This window comes from Schistocerca serialis, chromosome 1 (genome assembly GCF_023864345.2).
Source record: "Schistocerca serialis cubense isolate TAMUIC-IGC-003099 chromosome 1, iqSchSeri2.2, whole genome shotgun sequence".
Lineage (NCBI taxonomy): Eukaryota > Metazoa > Arthropoda > Insecta > Orthoptera > Acrididae > Schistocerca > Schistocerca serialis.
The window spans coordinates 1,011,227,953-1,011,253,604 of record NC_064638.1 but is presented as its reverse complement, the minus strand read 5'-3'; the positions used below and the strand labels follow the sequence as shown (position 1 = coordinate 1,011,253,604).

Below are 25,652 nucleotides of genomic sequence, written 5' to 3'. Positions count from 1 at the left end.
TGCTCTAAACCTGATGTTGTCCAGATTGCATTTGTTGCTCCTCAGATGGTTTATTCAGTCTCCTCTTCTTCTGTTTACCAGTACTGGAACCAGGTGTTGTAGCAGGACGCTTCTTCTTCCTAGACTGTGGTTTGGAGCACTGGCTGATTAAGGTTTTGCACTGGTTCTTAAATTCCTCCAAAAACTGTTTTAAGCTGTCAGATCAAATTCCACATCTGCAGTATCTCCATTTCCTTTTGGTACGTTCTACAGAAGCTTATCGTTATTGAAAGGCATGATCCCAGTAGCCTCAAGCCCTGTCATCAGGGTAATTCGCTCATTGACAACGAAAGTTTAACTACAAGTAATACAAGTACTTAGCCCGTCCTTGCTAGTGAATTGTTTGTGTTTTCGCCTTTTTATATAATCTCGTCCACAGGTCGCCTATTTGAGCCTTATCATTTTTTTTCAAATATGATTACTTTTTTTTTTTTGCAAATATGATTACACCCTAAAAACCGTGCCACGAAAGCAGTCTGCAACCAATTTCGCAACAAATGGCTACCTCAGGGCTTACGCTGATTGACATTAATTGGATGTGAAAAAATTAAATGTGATTGTTAACACATTTAGTTTGCGTCCTATTGACAGCTAATTTTGCATTCTGTGAAGCAATAAAAACTGCGCACAAGCCCCAATTAGAGAAAGGCTGCTTTCAGTGTGTTCATTGTTTTGTTTCAACCAGTCGCGTAATGAGTAATAATTAAACAGGAAATTAATTGGAGCATAAGACTAAAAAAATCTTGATTGTTCCATTGCTTTCGAAACACGCTTCTCATTCACGTGTCTTGCACGAACGCCATCGCTCGACGTTGCGGTGACGGGGCTCACTGGCCCGGAACAAGAAACAGTAAATGCTTACATTCTCTGGACATTGTTTATTTTCTGTTTTCTATCCGCTTCGTAAATTTCTTCAGCGGAAATATAGATTGGTCATTTACTATACGATAACCAAAGTGTAAAAAACCCGCTTACAGTTGTTACAATATACTATAAGAGGATCAGTGCTACTACTTTCACGAAATTCATGAGTTTGACATTTTCTAGATTCTCGTACTACGTTTGTGTTTGGGAGGCTGGCCCAAGGATCACAACAAAAGCTGCAATTGGTCGGTGTGTCTATGACCTCGCTGCCATTGGCTAGGTTGTCAGTCGATTGATCGTGCTCATGTGACCTTTAAGTGATTTCTTCAGTAAACGCAAAGTTTACAGGTTGATATTTTAGTGTTGTCATGCGTAACTAAATCGGTAATAGCAGAAGTGATATTCGATTCTTATTAAAAACAATATTGTGCGAGCACTGTCGAAGATGAGTGGGATGTCGTGATTGTTTACTATGTTAAACTGACTTTCAGCTGAGACATGTTATTTTGAAAGTCATGGTCGTGCTGCTGTCTTGGTGTGCAGTATGATTAGCGCGGGAAACGAGTAAAGTAATGTATTTTCAGCTGTCCAAGGTAACTTTGTACCAACAGTTTGTCATATTGAGTGTTAAATTTACAACGGTGTTTATTGGGAAATGATTCATGTAAACAGATATTTTCATGGAAAGAAATAGTATTATAGGAGCGAAAATTTTGTGACAGCGATGTCAAGTATGTTCCAGAAACTCTTACCTTCTTTGTTATCCTACATGATGTTGTGCAATCAAAACAAAGATTTTGTTGTTGTCTAGGCAACACTGTATTGCAACATGTTGTTTTTGGACGCTTGCTGATAAGAATGAAGGAAATTATGAAACACAGAGACGGATTGCACGATGTCATCTTCATTATTCCATTGTATTCTTGGATTTTAATGTACCATTTAGACAAAAGCTTTTAGAAGTGAGTGTTATTGCCTTCTCTGCCAAGGTTAAAAATAAGTCCAAGGACGGTGTTTGGCATTTGAATCAAAACATGTGCATTAGGTATATTTACATAGCTAACACGTTACCCAAAGCTACACTACGTGTAATGAATGAAAAGTTAATGTTTTATATAATTCTGAAGTGAGAAAGATAGTATTAAACACTATTGTTTATGGTATGTTACAGGTTAGCTTTCATGAGCAAAATAAATGACATAAGAGACAATAAAAACATGGCTGATCCTTTTTATACAGGGGAATTATTTATTGACCAGGGAGTAACAGTGAAGCAAGAGCCATTGGTAATGGACAGCACTAGTAGCACAACAGCTAGTGTCCCAATACCACATCGTAGAGGCATGGATCTTTCAGATTTTAGAGACTTTGGATTTGACTTTGTGGATATCTCCTCACCATCTTCTGTATCTCAAGACAATACACCAAATGCTACCAATATTGTTAGTGTCACAGAACTGTATGCAGAGTCTCCAGTGTGGACCACAAAATTGCCTAGTGATTGTGAAACCAGTAGAAGTGATACATTTCGAATGGATGATGATGATATCTTCCAAGTTGATAAAGCAGATCTTATTCAAGGACCTACACTTGCAGAATTGAATGCAAATGATGAGAACTTGTTGGATGATTTGAATTTTGATGATCTGTTATTGCCAGAAGAAAATAGCTACTACATCAATGTGCCGCCTTTTGCATCACAGTCAAGGACAGGTGCTGCTCCTCCACTTGTCCAAGTCACAAATGTGAACTCTAATTTAGGAAATAATAATGAAGCACAACTTTCCCAGAGCCTTGTTCCATCCTCATTTCCACCAGCTGGACTTGGTTTTTACAAGGATGCATTCAGTGTATCGTCAAGTGTGCCATCCAGCCCATTGGACGTTTTTTTGAGTGGCAAACCTAGTAATGGTGTTCAGACAGTTGATGCTCTTTCACCAGGGAGTCAAAACAGCTCTAGTTCTTCGTTGCTTCTTCATTCAGCAGCATCGTCTGTCACCCCTCCACCTCTTGGAGTCAGCCCATTGCAGCAGAAACACAGTACCCTACATGAACTTTTACTCAAAAAGGAAACATACTCTTCAGCATCACCGGAGAGGCAGCTTTTTGTTCAGTCAGTTCCAGGACCACTCAGCCCAACTAACTCTGTAAGTCCTGTCCCAGAAGTGCCATCAGGTAGTAGAATAACAAGAAGTGGTAATACAGGATATGGATCAAGATTATCGTCGTCAGCTCCAACTCATCTTGGACTGGAACAAATTTGGCAGCGCAGGGAACCTCGGCAGCATCTTCTTTCTACTGGATCATTAGCTGAAGCAGGATCCACTTCTTCAATCTCTACAGGTAAATATTTATGTTTGGATAGAATAATAAAATACAAGAAAATCGAAATCCATTCATCGAGAATACATACTGCATTGCTTATGCATAGAATCTGATATGATTCCTTTTATATTTTTATGTGATTTATAATGGAATAAAGCATTATGTAAAGATTTTTTAAATTACTGCTACCAGTCACAAACTTTGTTGACTGGCGTATTACTTATTTATTTAGTGACCTGTTTCGAGGGAATGCCTCATCTTCAGGCAAATGGCATTACAAAAATAATTTTACAATAAGGTCATACTGATGTTACATAGTCTTTTCGTAAATGCTGTGGTTATCCTGTGGAAGAAGAGAAAACTTAGTAAGAGGCGATGTCATTTTGGAAGCTGGACTGTGTTTGCATCAAAATGGTTTGTAACGGTCACTCATTTTGTTCTTCTGGCATGGCAGTCTCGTTGTGATGAGCTGAGGTGTTTCCATTTCTTGAAGAGACAGACGGTCTGTTTATGTGCGGATAGATAAGTGTGTGTGTGCGAGTGTATACCTGTCCTTCCCCCTCCCCCCCTAAGGTAAGCCTTTCTGCCCCTGGGATTGGAATGACTCCTTACCCTCTCCCTTAAAACCCACATCCTTTTGTCTTTTCCTCTCCTTCCCTCTTTCCTGATGAAGCAACCGTGGGTTGTGAAAGCTTGAAATTTGTGTGTGTGTTCGCGTGTTTTTTGTCTCTATCAACATACCAACGCTTTTGTTTGGTAAGTTACAGCATCTTTGTTTTTAGAAATATTGTTGTGTATATGTTCTCACACATTTTGAAAACTAAGTGTAAATACATTATAGAACTCCACAAGATTTGTCATTTATAAAACAGATGCTCCCAGATGGGTTGTCAACTGAATAAATGGTGAAAGTACAACACCCATAGCACCAGTAGAGTTAAAACTACACACAATGCCGACGACCTCACGCGAGATTGTTGGCATGGCATGTAATTTTAACTCTGTTGGTGCTATGGATTTGGATTGGATTTTTGGGAACAGAGTGGAATGGGCCCATATTGGTTACATTTGGGAACCGTGTGGAATAATTACTCACTTAGAGCTTTTTGTAGGTGATTGTCTACAGCTGTTTTCTACCGGTTTCATTTGTTAAAATCATCTTCAAAGAGAAAAACATTGACTGTCACTGACTCAACCAAACATTTCCATCACATACAAATGTAGAACATATGTAATTGTCGTAATAGCCTACCTTAACATAGTCAATACAAGCATGCTGTACCTTGGCACAAGGACTGTAGTGCACATCTTGTGGCCATCAAATGTGCGCTACTGTAATTGTGGCTAGGCACACAATCATTTTAGTTTTACATTTGTGTGCCTCATATATGACAGAAATATACGGTTGAGCCATTGATGTAGAATGTCTTTTTCGTTGAAAATTATTGTAATAATTTAAACTGGTTAGAGAGTAAATGTAAAGTTGTACAGCTGATGGAACAAATATGCATTTTCCTAATTTAGTATTTGTTCACATGAAACAGTTTGCAGCATGTGAAATCTAACATAAAACAAATAACAGTGGCTGTGGCAGAAAATACAAATAAATAAGAGAAATAGTTATGTTTGAGAGGAAAAAAAGTATTGATAGGAATTTTGTATGTTCTAACGTAGGCATTTGGTTCTTTTGCAAACATTTATGTAGGATGGGACAGTGATTTAAATAATAACTGATTTACTTAATATCCAGATAAGTGTTGTACGAGGAAAACTAGTCAGACAGGTCTGTATGCCACAGGTTTCAGTATTGTGTCATTGTTATTTTTATTGTGTATGCATGAGGTTTCCCTTGTATACCAGTACAGCATAAAATAATTGTTTGCGACATGATTCAAGCATCATAATGAAGTCTATGATAGGCTCATAAGTAAAAGAATAGATAAAAAAACAGTTTTTAATGAACTACCGCATTGAAAAACGCATTTCAAGCGATTTTGTGCAAGACAGTTTGTATCTTCAATAATAATAATAATAATAATAATAATAATAATAATAGTGGAATATGGCAGAAAAAGAATATGTGAAATCAAATTTTTGGAGTATATGTGTATAAGAGTTTGATCTCTCAACAATGCACTTAAATCACTTTCACGTGGTTAACTTCAGCAACATTTTCTCTGCATGTGATTAATGAGTTTGGTGATCATAATGTGAGGAAGTTATTTTATTTTGCATATTTTCATTAATTAATGGTATAATTATGGAATGATATTGTGGGGCAATAGATGTAGGTCTAAGGTATTCTTTGGGACAAGGGACTCCTTCACGCACAACATAACACAGCCCTTACTCTTTGAAGGTTATTTGTGGTGTACAGTGTTTTCCTTCTGCTCTGATTGTAAACTCCATAACAGAACTAACTGATAAGAACTACCTAATGTACATGATATTAAGTATATCACATTACATGATTGCTATATAATTCCTGAAGTTGACACAGGTGCAGTACAGTAATATGATCTTGTCATGTGTGTAATTCTCACAGTGAGACTTAAAACCTACCTGTTACATACGTCCTCCTGGAATAGAGTCAATTTGTTTGCTGTTATGTTTGGACACTGCAGTCACCTATAAATTTATCTTGTAAAGCTGGTCCTGCTATTCAGTCCCAGCTAATAATCCTCTTCATTGTGCTCAGGTCCTCTTCCCTGAAGATTTCATCAATTGCTGGAAAAAGGGCTCATTTCTCTCTTCAAACAGTGTAAAGAATTCATAATAACAGTTCCATCATTTCAACCATATATTGTCAGATTAACCATTAATACAACCAAACCATGGAAAATACAGGATGGAATGTAACAATATTATGAAAAGGAAAGTTTTTACCCACCATATAGAGGAACAGATAAGCACAACAAAAAGACTGTCACAAATAAAGCTTTCAGCCAGTAAGACCTTTGTCTGTTTTTCAGGAAGGCCTTACTGGCCGAAAGCTTTATTTGTGACAGTCTTTTTGTTGTGCTGATCTGCGACTCAGCATCTCCGCTACTTTCGTTTTCGTATTGTAACCATTAATACAATATACTTTACAGTGAGCGCCAGGGTCCTCTTCTTATCTGGTTTGTATACAATAGAGTAAATCTAATACTATACATTTTCCATAATGTTCATTGTTGTGCTCTTTAGTTATTCTTTGGTGGACCATCACCTTCTGTCTGCGGCTGCATGGAATAACACGCCCACCACACCAATTGTAACAAAGTGTCATGTTAGACTACAGTCTGTATAAGTCACAAACAATTTTTGTTTCTCAAGAAGTTTGGCTGCAATAACCTTGGTATTAATTTATTCACTTTAGTATTTGTGTATTTTGGTGTTTGTTGATAAGTTTTTAATTAATGTGTAAAAATGTCTAATCAAATAATGGAAACTCCAGGTAGAAATATCAACAATGTAGGAAAAGATAGATTGCAGGCAAGCACACCTCACGCACACACGACCGCCAACTCCAGCATCTTGGGCCCAAGACGATGGAGTTGGCAGTTGTGTATGCATGAGGTATGCTTGCTTCTGTGTGAGTGTGAATGTTGTCTCTCTCTTTACTGATCAAGGCTATGGGCGAAAGCTATATGTGAGTATTTTTTAATCATGCCTGTCTGGGACTTCATGTGTCTTCATTACAATAGGTAGCAATGTATCTTTTCCTAAAGTGTTGTAAAAATGTCTAAACTTTCCATAAGTTAGAAAACTGTCACCTAATATCAGTGGAAAGGACATTAGCACATCATTTCTTTTGTAATATGTCATTTCCATTTTTTCTCATTTTCACACGTATTATCTATTCCCAATGATTTCCTCACTTTGAATGTACAGAATGAGCAATGTACCCATCTGATCAGTTTAAATATTTTGGAATATTCATCACAGCCCCACAGTTGTTTTTTTTTTCACTGAAGAAATTTGTTGTGAACAATCCTTTGTTGTTTTAGAGTAATAGAGATATTCACAAATACAGTACCAGATGGGAAAAAAACCTCTAGACTTCTCTCGGCTGGATCTTTGGCACAGAAATGAGTGAAGTTTACAAGTATACAATAATATTCCCACGGAAATAAAATTTCTTACAGGCAGTAGAAATGTTTTAAAATGTAGATTAAAGTTGTGTATCTTATTGAATACTACTCCTTTATTATACAGTGTGGAGAAAAATGGTGTCATGAAATTTTAACCCTGGATAACTGATGCCAGTAGGAACCAAAATTACTAATGTTGTGTAGGTTGACAACACACCATTTTTAAACTGAGGAAATGTGGCTTCATGCACTTCAATTGGCCATGAGATTGCCCTGTTGCCGTTCGTTGGTTGATGGGCAGCGCTATGGTTGTCAGTTCACACATACAGTTGTTCCTCGCTCAGTTATTGCCTTAAGGTGATATGCACACATGTTGAATAGGTCTTGCTGTTTGTCACCACCTCACGTCAGAGGCATTCACACGTAAGCTTCGTTTTGGAGCACACACAAATCACTTGCAATTTAGTCATACAGTAAGCATGATGGCACAGTATTCGTTTGAAACAATGAGATATGGTTTTTGTTTATGGACTAGCCGATGGTAATGTGCATGAAGCTCCACAGTTGTATGAGGAACGGTACCCAGCAAGACTCCACCCACACCTGCAGATGTTTACAGCAATTGACCAGCGACTTAGCGAAACAGCCTCGTTAGTGGGATATCGTGATGATGCTGGAAGAACTCGAACGCTACAGAATGCTGCATTTGAAGAGACTGTTCTCGAATGCTTTGAGGAAGCACCTACGACAAGTACTTGAGCAGTTCGACATGAGTTGGGGGTCACTAATCGGTTAGTCTGGGAGGCTTTGAGGGATGACAGTCAGCATCCACCCTGTCCAGGATCTAAATCCGGTGGCGGACTATGAACACAGGCTAGGGTTTTGTCAGTTGTTTCTGCGACGTGTTGCACGAGATCCCGACTTCCCCATCATTGCGTTGTTTAACATCAAGTGCACCTTTCATCGGGATGACCTTTACGACACTCGAAATGTTCTTTCCTGAGCAAAGAGACATCCTCACGTCCAGAGCATCTGGTAACAGTTCAATCCCGTGGCCAATCAGAGCGCGTGGCACCAAGTTTCTGTAGTTTAAAAATGGTGCATTGTTGACCTACACATCGTTAGTAACTCTGGTTCCCACTGGCATCAGCTATCCAGGGTTAAAATTTTGTGGCACAATTTTTCTCCATCCTGTAGAAGGATTCTCGATTAGAAATGAGTAGACAATTACAAACTAACAATGGCCAGCATATAGCCATCTAAATATATTTTTTGAATGTTTTATGCCACCATATGTTCAATTGACATATTCCATATCATTATGTTTGTTGTGAATATGATCTACGAAACAAGTAATTGCTAACCAAGGGGTAACTGAAAACAGCAATAGTATTTGTAATGCAACACCAGGAGTAAAATAAGTCATGGTGTGACGGTGGTAAAGAAAGAGAAATTGTAAACCATAAAAATATTTGACCCGCTCTCCAGTGGTATTATTTGTGTTGTGTGTGGACTATGTCTCTCAGATTTTCTCTGTGCTTATAGGATCTGAAGGTTAGTATCTGGACATAAAATTGCTAGAGCTGTAGAATGTAATTCTCAAAAGAGAGAGAGAGAGAGAGAGAGGGGGGGGGGGGGCAGGGGGAGAGAGCTGGAAAAAGTGGCCTTTGAAGATTAGATGATTTCTGAGCCCAGCTAAGTATTAAACACTTGAAGATAATTTATGAAATCATTGGTGGCCCAGTGCATGGCATAATCTGCTTGTACTTGTATGATCATTAATTCAAATCTTGCTGGTAGCATTCTTTCGTTTTAATTTCATCTTTATTGACAAATAAAAATATTAGTTAATAAATGTTGTTGTTGTGGTCTTCAGTCCTGAGACTGGTTTGATGCAGCTCTCCATGCTACTCTATCCTGTGCAAGCTTCTTCATCTCCCAGTACCTACTGCAACCTACATCCTTCTGAATTTGCTTAGTGTATTCATCTCTTGGTCTCCCTCTACGATTTTTACCCTCCACACTGCCTTCCAATACTAAATTGGTGATCCCTTGATGCCTCAACACATCTCGTACCAACCGATCCCTTCTTCTCATAATTTTTCAATAAAAATAACATATTTTATTTTTAATTACTGTCAGTATGAAAATACAAATATTCACAGTGAACTAAAATTTTGTACCAAATTCTGAAACATCAAAGATAAAATCAAATATTTGTTTTTGTTTATAGATAAAGAAGTATTAATGATGTACATAATTCATATCATTTAGCAAGAAGGCATTGATTTGTCTGTGTCATATTTTGTTTTCATATGAACAGCTATTATTAAAAATTATAATTCAGTGTTTTTAAATTAATTTTTTTATTTTTTTTAAAGAAATGGATTTTTTTGAAAAAAAGTAAAAATGTGCTTGCTGCTAGTGAGATTTGAACCATTGACTTTACAATTACAATCCTATTGTGCTACACATTCACCTAGCACACTGTTAATGGGTTGCCTTTGTTCTCGCACAGCTAATACAGCTTTCCACTTTCACTGTACCCACTTCTGTCAAACCCAAAATAAAAGCTTTTACCCATAGCTGGAAATGTAATATTAGTGCAGGATATAATTTTGACTCAATTTGGAAGCTTTACTCCAAATCTAGGTTAAATTTTACTTAAGGCAGTGGTGGTTTAGTGTGCTGATGTTGGCAATGACTGTTGAATGCTGGGAAATATGTGACATTGGTGCTAGCCAGTCATGTGATAGTATACAGTATCCAACGACAATTGCTATTTTGTTTTGGCAGAATTCTTTTCATGTCAGTCTCTTCTTATTGATGAAAAATGTTTTATCACAGTATATTTAGTTTACAAAAATAATTAATTTACTGAGTGGGTAAGGCTACATACAAGAACCTGTCACCCATAGAGCAGGAACAGCATTAGTTATTTGCTTCAATCGATTGGTTGTCATGAATTCCCAGCATTCAGTGGTTGTTGCCAACACCAGCACACTATGCCGCCACTGCTGTAAGTAAAACTTTGCCCAAATCTATAATGTATGCATTGGACTAGTCTTTCATGGACCGTCTCAAAAGTTTGCTGAAAACAGTGTAGTCATGGTTTTTCAAATGCTTTCAGGATTTCCTTTAAAATTTTCAGATATTCTTCCCAGGTATTTGTCAGTCTGACAGTATCGCTGATGTAAACTTCCGGAAGTACTCTCCACATAGAACTTCATCCAACACTCATGAAGGCAGAAGCAGAACTGCTGAGTCTGAAAGTTGTTCTGATTTGCTAACTTCATTTTTTATAGAAGTCCCTCTGACTTCATTTATAAAGTTCTAGCTACCAATAAGTGATTGTTAAGTATGACCAGAGAGTATTTTATATCTTTAAATGTTTATAATAGGCCTTTCCTAGTCTGTCTCTTTTGAGATATACTGGTATTGTTTTGTTTCCCTCCATCCAGTAAAGGATGGTGTTTTTATTTAATGATTTTCCCTACCAACATGTTCTCGGTGTCAGCTTCTATTGTACTCTTTGTTGGCAGTGGATTGGAGTATGGGTTAACATAAAAAGATTGTTGGTCACATAGGCCTACTTTGAATTTACAAATGCAACCGCACATGCATGCTATCTCAGAAGCAAATATGATTGAATAACATTTTAAAATTTCTGGTGATTCTTGTTTCGTAGTACTTGGTAGGCCTTGCATGGTGTTAATCTTATCATGTACATTGTGATTTCCGTTGTATTCTGTAAACTACTACCTTATCATGTACATTGTTATTTTGCAAACTACTGGTTTGTCTTTGCCTTGACTTCTGAAATTGCATCTCGTCTTTTCATGCACACTTACTTAAATTCTATGTTCACAGCAGTGTCATCATTCTTCATGAAATATCTTGTAAATTTGCTTTCTTCATCCCTGCTTAATGGTGTTATATTGCCCTCAGCAAAATTTAGTTTTATTTTTGGATCCACCATGTTCCCTACTTTCATTATAAGTCACTTGGAGATTGTGTTGTCAATCTTGCTTATACTCTTGTTAATGCATTTTGAGTTTTAATTGTGTTTGATTGCTCACTGGCTTGCTTTTGCTTCTGTCCACAACTGAAGTAAGTATACTATATTCGGAAAATGTGGTTTTATTTTGTATTTCCTTAAGGTGTTTGTAAAGCTTTGCAGCAATTGCACAGATTTTGTTTATGCTTTCTTTGAGAGCATCTGAGTACATCATACCATATGTCTGCTTTAGTATACGTCATTAATTCTGTGTTGATAACATTTTTTTTCCCACTGTGAATAGGACATGTTCAATTTCTTCATTGTTTTTCTTGTTGGAGAAAAATTTTTCTTTGTTTACTGATTACCAGTGCTACCTACAATTAACATTTTTGAATGCATTTAAGGACATACCACTCCACTTGTCTTACTTTTGCCTGGAAATCTGAGCGTGGATGGCAGAAGGTTAAGATTAGATGTCTTAGGGATGCCACGTCCATTAAAGACACAGCTCAAGCTCAAAATTGGCAAAGATGTTAAAGGACATATGAGAAGTGTCCTTTTCAAAGTTGCTTTTACTGATTTCGGTAAATAATGGAAAACCTAAATCTATATGGCCAGGCAGAAATTTGGACTCTACTTCTCATGAATGTGGACTTCATTGTGAGCTGCTGTCTTGTCTTGAAATCTGGCAGTAAATCCTAAGAAGTTCTGGTCATGCGCAAAGTATACTAGTGGCAGGAGACAGCCAGTACCTTCACAACATGACTGCAGTGGTAATGTTAGCCACGGAAGTACCAGTAAAACGTATTTATTAAACACTGTTTTTCAAAATTCTTTCATTAAAAAAAGAATCAGTAAATGTTTCAGAATTTGACTCAAGAGCTGATGACAGCATGAGTAATTCGGAAGTAGATACCCATGTTGTAGCAAAGCAACTTTGTAACTTAATAAGGGAAAGTCTCCTGGCTGAGTTTGTATAACAACGGTATGCGCCCCCCCAGGGGGTCCACAACTCTTTTGTGGATACATACGTAGTGAGCACGGGACCCCGAGCTAATGTGGCCCTCCTTCCTTTCCGGGCTGCATACCTTCCTTTACCGCATCCTTCCCTATCCCCCGTCTTCGCCCCCCCCCCCCTCCCCTCACCTCTGGCTCTTTCCTTCCCTTTCTCCCCCTCTGGGAGACAGAGACGGACGCTTGTAAATGTAACACATTCTTCGCCTTCTCTGCTAGTATGTCTTCATCCTTCCTTTGTCCTTCTCTTTTCCTTTCCCCCCTTCTCTTTACCCTTTTCTCTGCTGCGGCGTTTGAGACCTCTCTTCTTTCCTTTCCCTTTCTTTGTTTTTCCCTTTCTCTTTCTTCCTCCCTGTGCGTGTCTGAAGGCCGACCCATGCATTTTCGTGCGTAGCCGGTGACGGGGTAATGCGTAATTCCCCGCCCCGGGTAGACAGGTAGGCCACGTACGTACCCCCTGGTAACGGCCAGGCTCAGGGAGGGGTGATTACCCCAGCTGATACCTTCCGAAAGTGCCGATTGGTCCCTCCGTCTGTTTGACGGGAGGTGTGACCTGAGGTGTGAACAATCACCTAAGGCGGGAGTTCCCTCACAGAGGTCCCCCACAAGGGAGGAGCGCGCCATCGGAGATGCCGGTAATCATGAGGGATTCTTCCGCAATGGTTTCCTCACCTTCCACTATGTCTGCTCACAAGCGTAAGCTCACTGAGTCTCAGCCACAGACAGTTCTTCCATCGTTGCCACAGTTCCTTGTTGTTTCTCGGTCTGATGAAGGTCACGACTTCTCCACGGTCAACCCTTTCATTATTCAGAAAGGTGTCGACGCAATTGCAGGTCCTGTAAAGTCTTGTTCCAGATACGGAATGGCACCTTGTTGTTGGAAACAGTCAGTACCCTCCAGGCACAAAAATTGCTGCGTACTTCACTTCTCCACACCTTCCCTGTCCGGGTGGAACCGCACTGTACTTTAAATTCCTTGCGTGGAGTCGTTTATACACGCTCCCTTGATGGATTGTCTGACGACGAAATTCAGCACTACCTGTCTGACCAGGGCGTAACGGCTGTTCATAGAGTTATGAAAAGGGTTGATACGAACATCATTCCAACCCGCACTGTCTTCTTGAAATTTGACAAAGTTCAACTCCCATCCAAAATCAAAGCAGTCCATGAGATAATTTCCGTTCGCCCTTACGTCCCAAACCCTACGCGTTGCTATCGGTGTCAGCGGTTCAATCACACCAGCCAGTCCTGTTCCAATCCGGCCAAATGTGTTACGTGTGGCAAGGATGCCCATGAGGGTGCTTGTCCACCTCCATCCCCTCGCTGCATCAACTGTATGGGTGACCACGCTGCTTCCTCTCGAGATTGCCCCATTTTTAAAGACGAACAGCTCATCCAGGAAATCAGAGTGAAGGAAAAGGTGTCGACCTTTGCTGCTCGAAAATTATTTGCCAGTTGACAGCCCACCGTGCCTCAGACAGGAAAATACAGCACTGTCCTTGCTTCTCCTCGGCCAGCAAAGGAGGCGGCCACGTAGACTTGCGACTTCACCTTTAGTGCCACAGTCGTCAGATCGGCCAGCGCAAAGATCGCCCGTTCAACCTCACCACTTTTGCCTGCCCACTCTACGGCTCACCCTTCATTGGGTTCTGCTAAATCTCGAGCCCAAAAGTCAGACACCAAGACTTTGAAAAAAGAGCATACTCGTGAAGATTTTTTACGTACCCCAACTTCACAACCATCGGTTCCTCCTTCATCTAAATATCATATTTCCAAGAAGGCTAATAAGAAACCCAGTTCATCTCCTTCTCCGCCGAGCCGTGTCTCATCTACAGCACCACCTGGTGGAAATCGCCCTCGGCTGTCTTCTGTGTCGCCGAGGCGCACTGCTGGTGGCCGATCAACCGGCCGATCGCTGGTGGCAGGAGCTGCTCCTGAACAACCTATGGATCACAGGATCTTCTGCCTTCGGCTGAATGCCATTCCATGCTGTCGGTCGCAAGCTCTGAGCAGTTGTTGAGTTGACGGCAACCTTGGTCACATTCCGCCAATCGGGATGAATTGTTGATCCTCTTACGATCCTACTTGCCGGTCATCTTCTGTCTTCAGGAAACAATGCTGCGTCCCCATGACCGCTTTGTTCTCCACCATTTTCAGTCCGTCCGATTTGATCTCCCCTCTGTTGAAGGCACTCCAGCCCATGGAGGACTCGTGATTCTTCTCCATGATACTCTCTATATCACCCAATCCACTTAAACACTTCCTTCCAAGCCGTCGCTGTCCATCTTTCCCTTTCTGGATATACCTTTTCTCTTTGTACTGTATACATTCCATCGTCCACACCAATGGCATGAGCTGATCTCCTTCGTCTTCTTGGTCAGCTTCCACCCCCCTATTTGCTGGTTGGGGACTTCAATGCCCACCACCCGCTTTGGGGATCTCCACATCCTTGTCCACGTGGCTCACTATTGCTAGACATCTTCCACCAAGCGGATCTAGTTTGCCTCAACACTGGGGTCCCTACATTTTTGTCTGCCTCCACGACAAATTTCTCTCATTTGGACCTTTTGGTCGGTACTGTTCCGCTAGCTCGGCGCTTCGAATGGTTCACCCTTGATGATACACACTCGAGCGATCACTTTCCATGTGTCCTTAGACTGCAGCCTCAACTGCCCTATATGCGCCCGTGACGCTGGAAGTTTGCCCAAGCCGATTGGACACTTTTTCGTCTCAAGCGACATTCGATGACCGTCACTTTCCTAGCGTCGACGATGAGGTCACACATATTACCAACGTTATTCTTACAGCTGCGGAACATTCAATACCACGCACCTCCGAATTGCCCCGGTGCCCCCCCCCCCCCCCCCAGTTCCTTGGTGGAACAAGGCATGCCGTGACGCAATACGTGAGCGGCGACGTGCTCTTCGCGTTTTCCGCCACCATCCTACTTTGGCCAACTGTATCCGCTATAAGCAGTTCCGTGCGCGATGCCGTCACGTCATCCGCGATAGCAAGAAGGCAAGCTGGAAATTCTTTATTAGCTCATTTAACACCTTCACTCCCTCCTCGGAAGTTTGGAGTCGGATTCGACGGTTATTAGGCGCGCCTAGTTTCTCTCCAGTCTCTGGGCTCACTGTCGCGCGTGATACATTAGTGGACCCTGTCACAATTTCTAACTCCCTGGGTAAACACTTTGCTGAGATTTTGAGCTCTTCAAATTACCCATCAGCATTTCTCCCGAAGAAACGTGCAGCGGAAGTGCAACCTCTTGCTTTCTTCTCTCAAAATCGCGAAAGCTATAATACTGAAACTTCCTGGCATATTAAAACTGTGTGCCTGACCGAGACTCGAACTCGGGACCTTTGCCTTTCGCGGGCAAGTGCTCTACCAAATGAGCTACCGAAGTACGACTCACGCCCGGTACTCACAGCTTTACTTCTGCCAGTACCTCGTCTCCTACCTTCCAAAGTTCGAGTCTCGGTCGGGCACACAGTTTTAATCTGCCAGGAAGTTTCATATCAGCGCACACTCCGCTGCAGAGTGAAAATCTCTTTCTGGAAGCTATAATACTGTTTTCTCCATGCGGGAACTCCAACATGCACTCTATTCTTCTCGCTCCTCCACCCCAGGACCGGATGGTATCCACATCCAAATGTTGCTGCATTTATCAACCCATAGTCTGCGTTACCTCCTTCGCATTTATAATCGAATTTGGACCGACAGTACTTTTCCCAGACGATGGCGGGAAGCTATCGTCGTTCCTGTTCCGAAACCTGGAAAGGACAAACATCTCCCCTCTAGCTATCGCCCCATTTCTCTCACGAGTAGTGTATGTAAGGTTTTGGAGCGTATGGTGAATTGCCGTTTAGCTTGGTGGCTGGAGTCCCGCAGTCTTTAACACCTGCCCAATACGGTTTCCGAAAGCATTGTTCTGCAGTTGACCATATTGTTTTCCTCTCCACTTATATCATGAACAATTTTCTCCGTAAACGCCAAACAGTAGCAATATTTTTTGATCTGTAGAGAGCATACGATACCTGTTGGAGGACAGGCATCCTCCGCACACTGTTCTCTTGGGGCTTTCGAGGCTGGCTGCCCCTTTTTCTTCGCAAATTTATGGCAGAGCGCACATTTAGAGTGCGGGTGAACACTACTCTCTCCCGTACTTTCTCCCAAGAAAATGGGGTACCCCACGGCTCCGTGCTAAGTGTTGTACTGTTTGCTATTGCCATAAATCCAATTATGGATTGTCTCCTTCCTGATGTCTCGGGCTCCCTCTTTGTGGACGATTTTGCGATCTACTACAGCTCTCAATGGACCAGCCTTCTTGAACGACGTCTTCAAGGATGTCTCGATTGCCTCTACTCTTGGAGCACCGAAACCGGCTTCCGTTTTTCTCCCAGTAAGACCGTTTGTGTTAATTTTTGGTGACGTAAGGAGTTTCTTCCACCCTCCTTACATCTAGGACCTGTCAACCTTCCGTTTTCAGACGTCACTAAATTCTTGGGTCTTATGTTTGACAGAAAACTGTGCTGGTCCTCTCACGTTTCCTATCGTTCGGCTCACTGTCTGCGATCGCTCAACACCCTCCGTGTCCTGAATGGTACCTCCTGGGGAGCGGACCGAGTGGTCCTTCTCCATCTCTGTCGCGCCTTAGTGCGCTCGAAATTGGACTATGGAAGCATAGTTTACTCCTCTGCTCGGCCGTCTATTCTTCGTCGTCTCGACTCTATCCGCCACCGTGGATTACGTTTAGTGTCTGGAGCTTTTTACACCAGCCCTGTGGAAAGCCTTTATGCTGAGACTGCTGAACCTCTGCTGTCCAATCGGCGAGCAGTCCTTCTGAGTCATTATGCTAGCCATCTGTCTTCCATGCCTGCTAATCCAGCCCATGACATTTTTTTTGATGTCTCCTTTGATGTAGGGTATGCAGGCCGCCCCTCCTCCCTACTACCACCGGGAGTCCGCTTCCGTCAACTGCTCCATTCTCTTTCCTTCCGCTTTCCTAAAACCTTGACAACTTGGGGTACAGCACTGCCTTGGCTCCGTCCCCGGATCTGCCTGCTCTGTGACCTTTGTCAATTTCCCAAGGATGGTGCCCCTTCACTTGTTTATCGTCGGGCATTTGCTGCTCTATGTGCACAAATGAAGGAAGCCACATTTATTTACACTGATGGCTTGAAAACATCGTTAGGTGTAGGGAGTGCCTATATTGTTGGCGACACCCCAAATCAATTTCGGCTTCCCGACCAGTGTTCGGTTTATACTGCGGAGTTCTATGCTGTTCTTCAGGCTGTCCGCTACATCCACCGCCATCAGCGGATACTGTATGTTATCTGCTCAGATTCTCTCAGCTCTCTCCTCAGTCTCCAAGCTCTTTACCCTGTGCAACCTCTGGTCCATCGGATTCAGGACTGTCTGCGCTTGCTCCACCTGGGGGGCGTCTCGGTGGCGTTCCTCTGGCTCCCGGGACACATAGGTATCTATGGAAATGAGGCGGCTGATATTGCGGCCAAGGCTGCAGTCTCTCTTCTTAGGCCAGCTGTTCAATCGATTCCCTTCGCCGATCTACGGAGCGTTTTATGTTGTCATGTCGTTCTTTTATGGCATGCACATTGGTCAACACTTCCCCATAATAAATTGCGGGACGTGAAAGCTCTTCCTTATGCTTGGACCTCTTCCTCCCGAACGCGTCGTCGGGAGGAGGTAATTTTAACTAGACTCTGAATAGGGCACTGTCTTTTTAGCCATCGACATCTTTTAAGCGGCGATCCTCCCCCACTCTGTCCCCACTGCTCTCAGCTGTGGATGCTAAGACACCTTTTAATTGAGTGCCCCTATTTTACTCCATTACGCACCTGTTTACAGCTGTCGCCTGATCTATCGTCAATTTTAGCAGATGACACACGCTTGGCCGATCGCATTCTCGAGTTTATTAGTGCCAGTGAAATGACATCAGTCATTTGAAGTTTTTTTTTTTCTTTTTTTGGGGGGGGGGGGGACAACCAACCCCTTTCTGTAGTGGATTTTTAAGCCTTCCTTCTGCTTTTAGTTTCTCCAATTTTTTGAGTTTCGTTCCCATTGCTGCTGGTTTCCATTTTCGGTTTTTACTGTTTCCTAAGTCACTGACCGGGCGCTAATGACCATAGCAGTTTTGTGCAAAAAAAAAAAAAAAAAAAAAAAGTATGCAGATGAAATAGTTCAGTTTTTACCTATCGTACACAACCCTTTCCTTGATGAAAGATCTGTAGATCTACCTGAAGACTGCAAAGTGTCAAAGGTCATACCAAAACACTAGAAAGGAGGTACAAGTAATCTGTTGAATTGTAGACCCCATAACATTGGCAGAGATTTTTATTAGTATTTTGAACCTGTATTATGTTCCAACATCATAAAATACTTCGAAGAAAACTGTGTGTTGACACACAACTTCAGAAAATACCATTCCTATGAGGCAGTACTGACTCTTTACTCACATGAAATAAAAGTGCTATTACCAATGGATCTCAATCAGTTCCACATTTCTGTTTTTCCAGAAGCATTTTCATACAGTTCCTTAATCAGATTGTGTGCATATGGAGTAACATCTCAGCTGTGTGCATCTGAATTAGCCATTCCCTGTCAGAAAGATCTCATGTAGTAGTAATTGACACTTTTCTTAATCCATATAAACAACTTAGTAGACAGTCTGAGCAGATCTCCTAGATTTTTTTGCAGATGCCACAATAATTTACTACCTAGTAATGCCATCAGAAGAAGAAAAACAAATTGCAAATGCTTTAGACAAGATACCTGCAGGTGCAAGAACTACTAATTGACCCTGAACAATAAAAAGTGTAAGGTCCTCCACATGAGTACTGTAAAAATTCCATTAAATTTGTGTTACACTGCAAATCACACAAATGTAAAGATTTTAGGCTCAGCTGAATACCTAGGTATAACAATTACAGACAACTTAAGTTGGGACCATCACATAAAAAATGTCGTGAGGAAGCGAACCAGAGCCTGCGTTGTATTGGCAGAACACTTATAAATAGATCTACTGAAGAGATTGCCTACACAATGCTTGTCCGTCCTCTCCTGGAGTGTTGCTATGTCACGTGGGATGCTTACCAGATAGCATTGACGAAGGACATGGAAAAATTTCAAAGAAGGGTAGCTCGTTTTGTATTGTCATGAAATATGGGAGTGTGTCATGAATGTGGTGAACGATTTGGGGTGGCAATCACTGAAACAAAGGCATTTCTTGTGGCGGCCAGAACTTTTCACTGAATTCTGATTACCAACTTCCTACTCCCGTCTACATAGGAAGAAATGACCATCACTATAAAGTATGAGAAATAAGAACTCACCCACAAAAATTTAGGTAGAGAAATAGTCCGAAAGTCATTCTGTGCACCCTATGCTTAACAGTGAAATGTGAATTGCAGTGTAATTTTGTAGATGTAGAAGTACCATCTATCTTAGCTATTCTCTGACTTGGCCGCATTTCAAAATTGTAGTTAATACCTCTTGTTTGTTCATTTCTACAGCAGTTTCTCCTTTAAAAAATTCAAGGAGTGAAGGTAACAGCTCAATGTACAATTGAGGCACGTAAGTCAATTGACAGAAAATAATAATAATAATAATAATAATTTGTGGTGAGCTGTTACTTTACTCCTTATAATACACATATTCAACCAATCATTTTCTATTATTGCAATTTTTCCTGTGTTAGATTTCCTTTGACCTTGTCTCTGTATTGATGCTTAAACGAGTACCAAAACTGTAACAAAAATTTTCATTAATCAATAATTTTTCTCTTTCTTTTGCAGTAAGTAATTGTTTGCTCTTCCTAATTCTTGCTACAGCATTTCTTCCTAAATCATTGGATTTCAGAATCATTGAGCCACAATGAATTTGCTGCAAAATTAATCAGGATTTTGTAACTATATTGGTTGTTTCCAAAGATTGCTGCAGCATGCATGGCCTAGGCAGGTTGCAGTTGAGGTGGAATAGTTAACTGCAGCAACTGAATGGTATTGCGAGAAAGAATACAAGTATTGTTGCATTATAATTGGTGTTTGATGTGTTTTTAGTTTCTTCATTTTAACACACTGACATATCCTGGAATAAGAATACAAAGAGGTACTCAAAGTTTTGTGGAATATCGCTGCCCTGGGTGGAACTTGAATAATGTGCTTTTTCTCACTAGATATTGCTCAGGGCTTTTCTTCATATAGCAATTTCCTTCACCACAGCTGTTTGCATGCCTTTGTTTTATTCAGTTTTTTAATTTTTATTTTGTATATGCAATGCTAGATGAAAGTAAAAAAAGTGGCTGTGAAATTCTGCTCCCTGCTCATGAAAATTGTAATAGTAGTTTTGGGAATGAGAAGAGCTACTGCTGATATGTGCCCCTTCTTCTGACTGGTCACCAAAAAGAATGTTGATGCGAAGCATGGTGTGCTTTGAAAGAACAGCTCCATATCAGCCCAGACTTTATTTGCCAAGATCATTACTACTGATTAGTTATGTTTCTATTGTTATATCACCAAAACTAAAAACAATGGAGCCAATGGAAGATGGTGTTGCTGCCTGTCCCAATAAACTAAAGTGACATGAAGCATCAGTGGAGTACTACTTTTGTGTGTGTGTGTGTGTGTGTGTGTGTGTGTGTGTGTGTGTGTGTTCCATCCAGATCAGACTGTTAATCAATTTTGTATTTGGAGGTATCAGAGATAGTGTAGCGATGAGTGCCAAAATAAGGTCCTATGTGGATAAGGGCTTTCCCACAATGACAATTCTGCTGGTCACACAGCCATCACTTTGCACAAGTTTTTGGCCAAAACGGCCCTACACATGTTACTCACGTGCCATGGCTCTATCCAACTTCTGTTTGTTTCCATAAAAGAGGAGTCTGGTAAAACACTGATTTGATGTCACAGAAGCAGATAAGAAAGTGAGAGAATCAATTTCAGGGAGGAGATCCCAGCCACCACCGCAGATGAGTATAAAAAATCTTTTGCAGCATTGGATTCACAGATTGAACAAACATATTACATTTAGTGACACCTGGTTTGAGGGTGATAAGGCTGCACTGTAAAATGGGAAATAATTATATCTGCCAGATTAGTTACATTGTAAAGGCTAAATTGAATGGAAGAGTGTAATGTAGTAGTTCATAGCACTGAAATTGTCACAAGTAAAGAAGCTACAGTATTGAACAGAATGTTGAAGACAGAGATAGGTGATGAGACATGGCAGTGCACTTTGGTAGATAGTTGAATCAGTGAAAGATTGAGGTTACAGAGCCGAGGTACCTGAATCATATAATTTTAAATCCTCGGTTATCATATACAGTGTGTAGTAGTTTGACACTTTTTCATCTCTCCTTTTTTCTGATATTCACTGTGGTCATATTAAAGCCTGTTTCTGTATCTGAAGGAATCACATACAGAACACATTGAAGTTATACCTGGTGTTTCCTTTTGCTAATAAGATCTGATGATTGTCTTGTATTTATGCAACACTGGGCTAAAAAAAAAAAAAAAAAAAAAAAAAAAAAAAAAAAAAAAAAAAAAAAAAAAAAGAAAAAAAAAAAAAAAAGACTGGCAGAGTGTTTCCATGTTTTTTATGATTCATTAAATGGTGTCATACAGCAAGAAAAATGACATTTTACTTCCTATATTAAAAACTTTGCATGCTTACATTGATCTATTAGTGCTTGTTAACACTATCCCATCTAATTTTTATTGTTTGTTTCTGCAGGTGGTATTTTAAGCCCTGAGTCTCATGAATTTTCTCATGATGAGGGGTTTGATTCTGAAGATGACAGCGATCATTATGAGGACTTCTCTTCAGATGCAGGTGTGTGTATATCTTTAAACATCCCAGTTACTACAGCTTAACTGAGACTGACTGATAATAAATGATTATGAAGTTAAAGTAATTACTGTTTGATACTAGATCTAATTTAAATCTCCTGATACCATGTGCCATGTAAGGTTGCTGAGGAAACTTCGTTATTTGAAAAATATTTAAAGAACTCTTTACTGGTTTATGATTGATTCATAGTCATCCAGTACAGGAATCATAGCACAATTGTAGCACTCTTCCAGTAGAGGCAACTTTTCCCAACACAAGCACTGTTCGTTTTTAGTTTACAGACAGACTGTATCTCTCCAGCATTTCCTCTCCAGTAATCTTATGTGAATAGACAGAATAACTCCACTGAGTGTGTGTAATATTTTCATTTTATTGAGTGGGTACTTATTGGCAGTTGTCAAGTGTGCTATTATGTGAAAATGGTCAACAGCTGGAGCTGCCAAGCTGCCAACTGTCTTACCACTGAAGAGCCTTTCTCAGGTGTAACGTACTGTCACTATGTATTTGACACATTGTTTTCATTGTATCCACCATTTCTGACTGGAATACTTTTCACAGCATGAGGGGTATCAAATGAATGATGCCAGCCTCAGCTTTCTCAAAATCTAAAGAGGCTTAAACTCTTTCCCTCTGCAATGGAAGGTCACCTAGCTGTTATATTTCATCATAAGTCAAGCACTGCATTATAGCAGCGTCATGTTGTAGACTTGAATATTGACACCCACCATTTGAGACATAATGTGGATGTATGGTAAGTGTCAGTGCAGGCCACACTACAAGTTCCAGCAGTTACTGAATGGAAATCATTTATTCAGTTCCCGGTAATGGTGAGAGAAATGCAGTAACTCTCTGGCTATTCATTAATTCACCACCAAGTGACAACAACACAGTTACACGGTCTTACATTATGCTGTCAACAATAAACAGCAGCAAAGTGCCACATTTACCACTCGAATATATTTCCTACCAACACTACCGAGGTCACAGACAACAGTCAGTAACTCAAATTGTACACTTCTCAGCATTGTTATAGGAACATATTTTACATAAAAGCCTATTTAACAATTGCAAATAAGTACTCACTTAATAAACTGAAAGGAATTCCGCTATACAAACACAGACTCATTGACGTTAGTCTGTCTACTCACGTAAGAGTCTGGGCAGGAAATGCTGGAGAGATAGTCTGTCCGTAACCTGAAAAGGAAGCAGTGCTTGTGGTGGGGAAACTGCCTTCCCCAGAAGAATACTGTAGTTGCTGAAGGGGATGACTAAGAATCAGTTACCACTCTAGCAGTGGAAAACAGTGTGCGGAGATTAATGTATATTCTGTCCTCATGCTTTCTTGCGGTAGTGTTATTAGTAACTCATGTATGTGTCCTATGCAGTGTTAATGCACTTTGTGGAAAATATACACTTTCCTGGCATGTCTGTGCACTTCGTCCCTAGAGATTCGTAAGAGAGGGTTTGTATAACTTTGTGAAACACCGTGTAGTTTTTTCTTGTGGCATAGTGGGGTAGATAAAATGGGTAATCACTACCTGCTCTTTAGTTTGCAGACTTATGATGGAGAGAACTGCATGATCCCAATCTGGCGCCCTACCTACCCTCACACTTCTACCCTCCTATCTGCTTCACCCTGTTACACCACTAGAACATAGTTTATCTCTTAATACGGCTCTACTGCACTTAGAAGTGGTACATACATTAAGTATTTGTCCTTATCCCACATCATTTAATAGCCGACCGCAGTGGCCACGCGGTTCTAAGCGCTGCAGTCTGGAACCGCGCGACTGCTACGGTCGCAGGTTCGAATCCTGCCTCGGGCATGGATGTGTGTGATGTTCTTAGGTTAGTTAGATTTAAGTAGTTCTAAGTTCTAGGGGACTTATGACCTCAGATGTTAAGTCCCATAGTGCTCAGAGCCATTTGAGCCATCATTTAATAATAAACATTAATTTCATACATTAAAACACCATTTTTAATAATCTGCAATTTATCCACCTCTTGCACTGCAGAAACTATTATTTCCAGAGAGAGAGAGAGAGAGAGAGAGAGAGAGAGAGAGAAAAGAGTAGAAACTTTATTGTAGGAAACATTTTTGTTAGAAGCTACAGTTTTCAAGTTATTCAAGAAAAATGTAGAAAAGTGACCTTTAAACACTCTCCGACACCCACTCACACCTCACAGGTCAGGATTTTTAGTATGTTTTTCATGACATTCCCCTCTACCGCTGTACAATGTGTGTGACTACATGAAATTTTTGCACTAATTGACCTTTTTATGTTTGTTGACTGGTATAATGGACTCTCTATTGTGAAAAACTGGGGGTTGCTCAGCAAACAGTGGAGAGATGTATATTGGAATTACATGGAGAATGGGGACATTGACAAGGAACTTGACTGGAGTGGATTTTATGACTATAATGAAGGGTAAATGGGGACGGGCTGGACATCTAGTGAGGCAAAAGAATGATAGAGGAATCATGGATGTTCATTGCTGTATTTGTAGAGCAAAGAAAAGACAAGCTGAGAATGTAATGGAATGTGGGTAGACGGAAATAGAAAACATGCAGGAGCAGCATGGGTGTGTAGTGTAGTAGACTGTAGTCGATGGAGAAATCAAGTGGACACTTTTATCTGGCAAATGATGTCAGATGGATGATAATCATGGCTCTGTATGCTGAGGTCTACTCACATTGCTGTGGGAATACTGAACAATTTGAGGAAGAATACACCACTCGGTCTGCAATGTTCTGCAGTGTCATTGGCATCTTCTGTAATAAATGCGATTGATAATAGTCACATTGTCTGCAATTTTATTTTTACAAATAAATTTTAAAAGTTTTACAAGTAAGATTGTTTTGTTACTGGTGATGTGATTTGATTTTTTTATTGGTTTTTAACAAGATGAGTTATCTCTCAAAATTTCATAGTATCTCTGCCAAACCCCTTCTGTTTCATTTGTCATGTCTTCTAAGTAATGTGTTTTTCTTTTATTGCTACTCTCCTTGCAGTCTTTTGTTCCTCCACTTGTAGGTGATGAAAATGATTTTTTGCTGTATTATGGAAACAACAAGGTGGGTTTTACACCATCGTATATATATATCTACAAGTATAATTTTTGTATGGCACTTAATGTGATAAGTCTTAATTAGTTCAGCTGTTTGTGATGTATAGATAGATACAGTCTATTAATTTGCATTGGATAAGTCTGGAATATACTGACATGTCAACACCTCGGTCGATAAGGAATTGCAGTTTCGTTGTATCTTCCATTATAAATAGCTGACATTTTTTGTGTATTAGTTAGTTGCCATCACTAATGATTCCTGTCTACAAATGCTGTGTTGCAAGGTGGGCAGCATTGTTGAGCTTCAGTATAAAACCTTTTTCTGATACTATCAACTCTGTTTTGTGGTTGCTGAATGCTAGTCCTTATTTGTCAAATGCCACTTTTGTGGTGTTTGGCTG

The 25,652-nt window shown here is 40.5% G+C and overlaps 1 protein-coding gene across 2 annotated transcripts in view; it reads left to right on the top strand.

Moving 5' to 3' along the window:
* The first annotated feature begins 1,209 nt into the window (after positions 1-1,209).
* LOC126413396 (protein CREBRF homolog) overlaps positions 1,210-25,652 on the top strand; it is a 108,992-nt gene continuing 84,549 nt past the window's right edge. Inside the window, exons 1-3 of one of the 2 annotated variants that reach the window (XM_050083261.1) lie at positions 1,210-1,496; positions 2,075-3,246; positions 22,066-22,164. In XM_050083261.1, the coding sequence (XP_049939218.1) occupies positions 2,085-3,246; positions 22,066-22,164 (1,261 nt within the window). In that variant the 5' untranslated portion in view covers positions 1,210-1,496; positions 2,075-2,084. Of the gene's footprint in view, positions 1,866-2,074; positions 3,247-22,065; positions 22,165-25,652 lie in introns of both variants that reach the window. The other variant, XM_050083262.1, reaches the window with a different exon arrangement.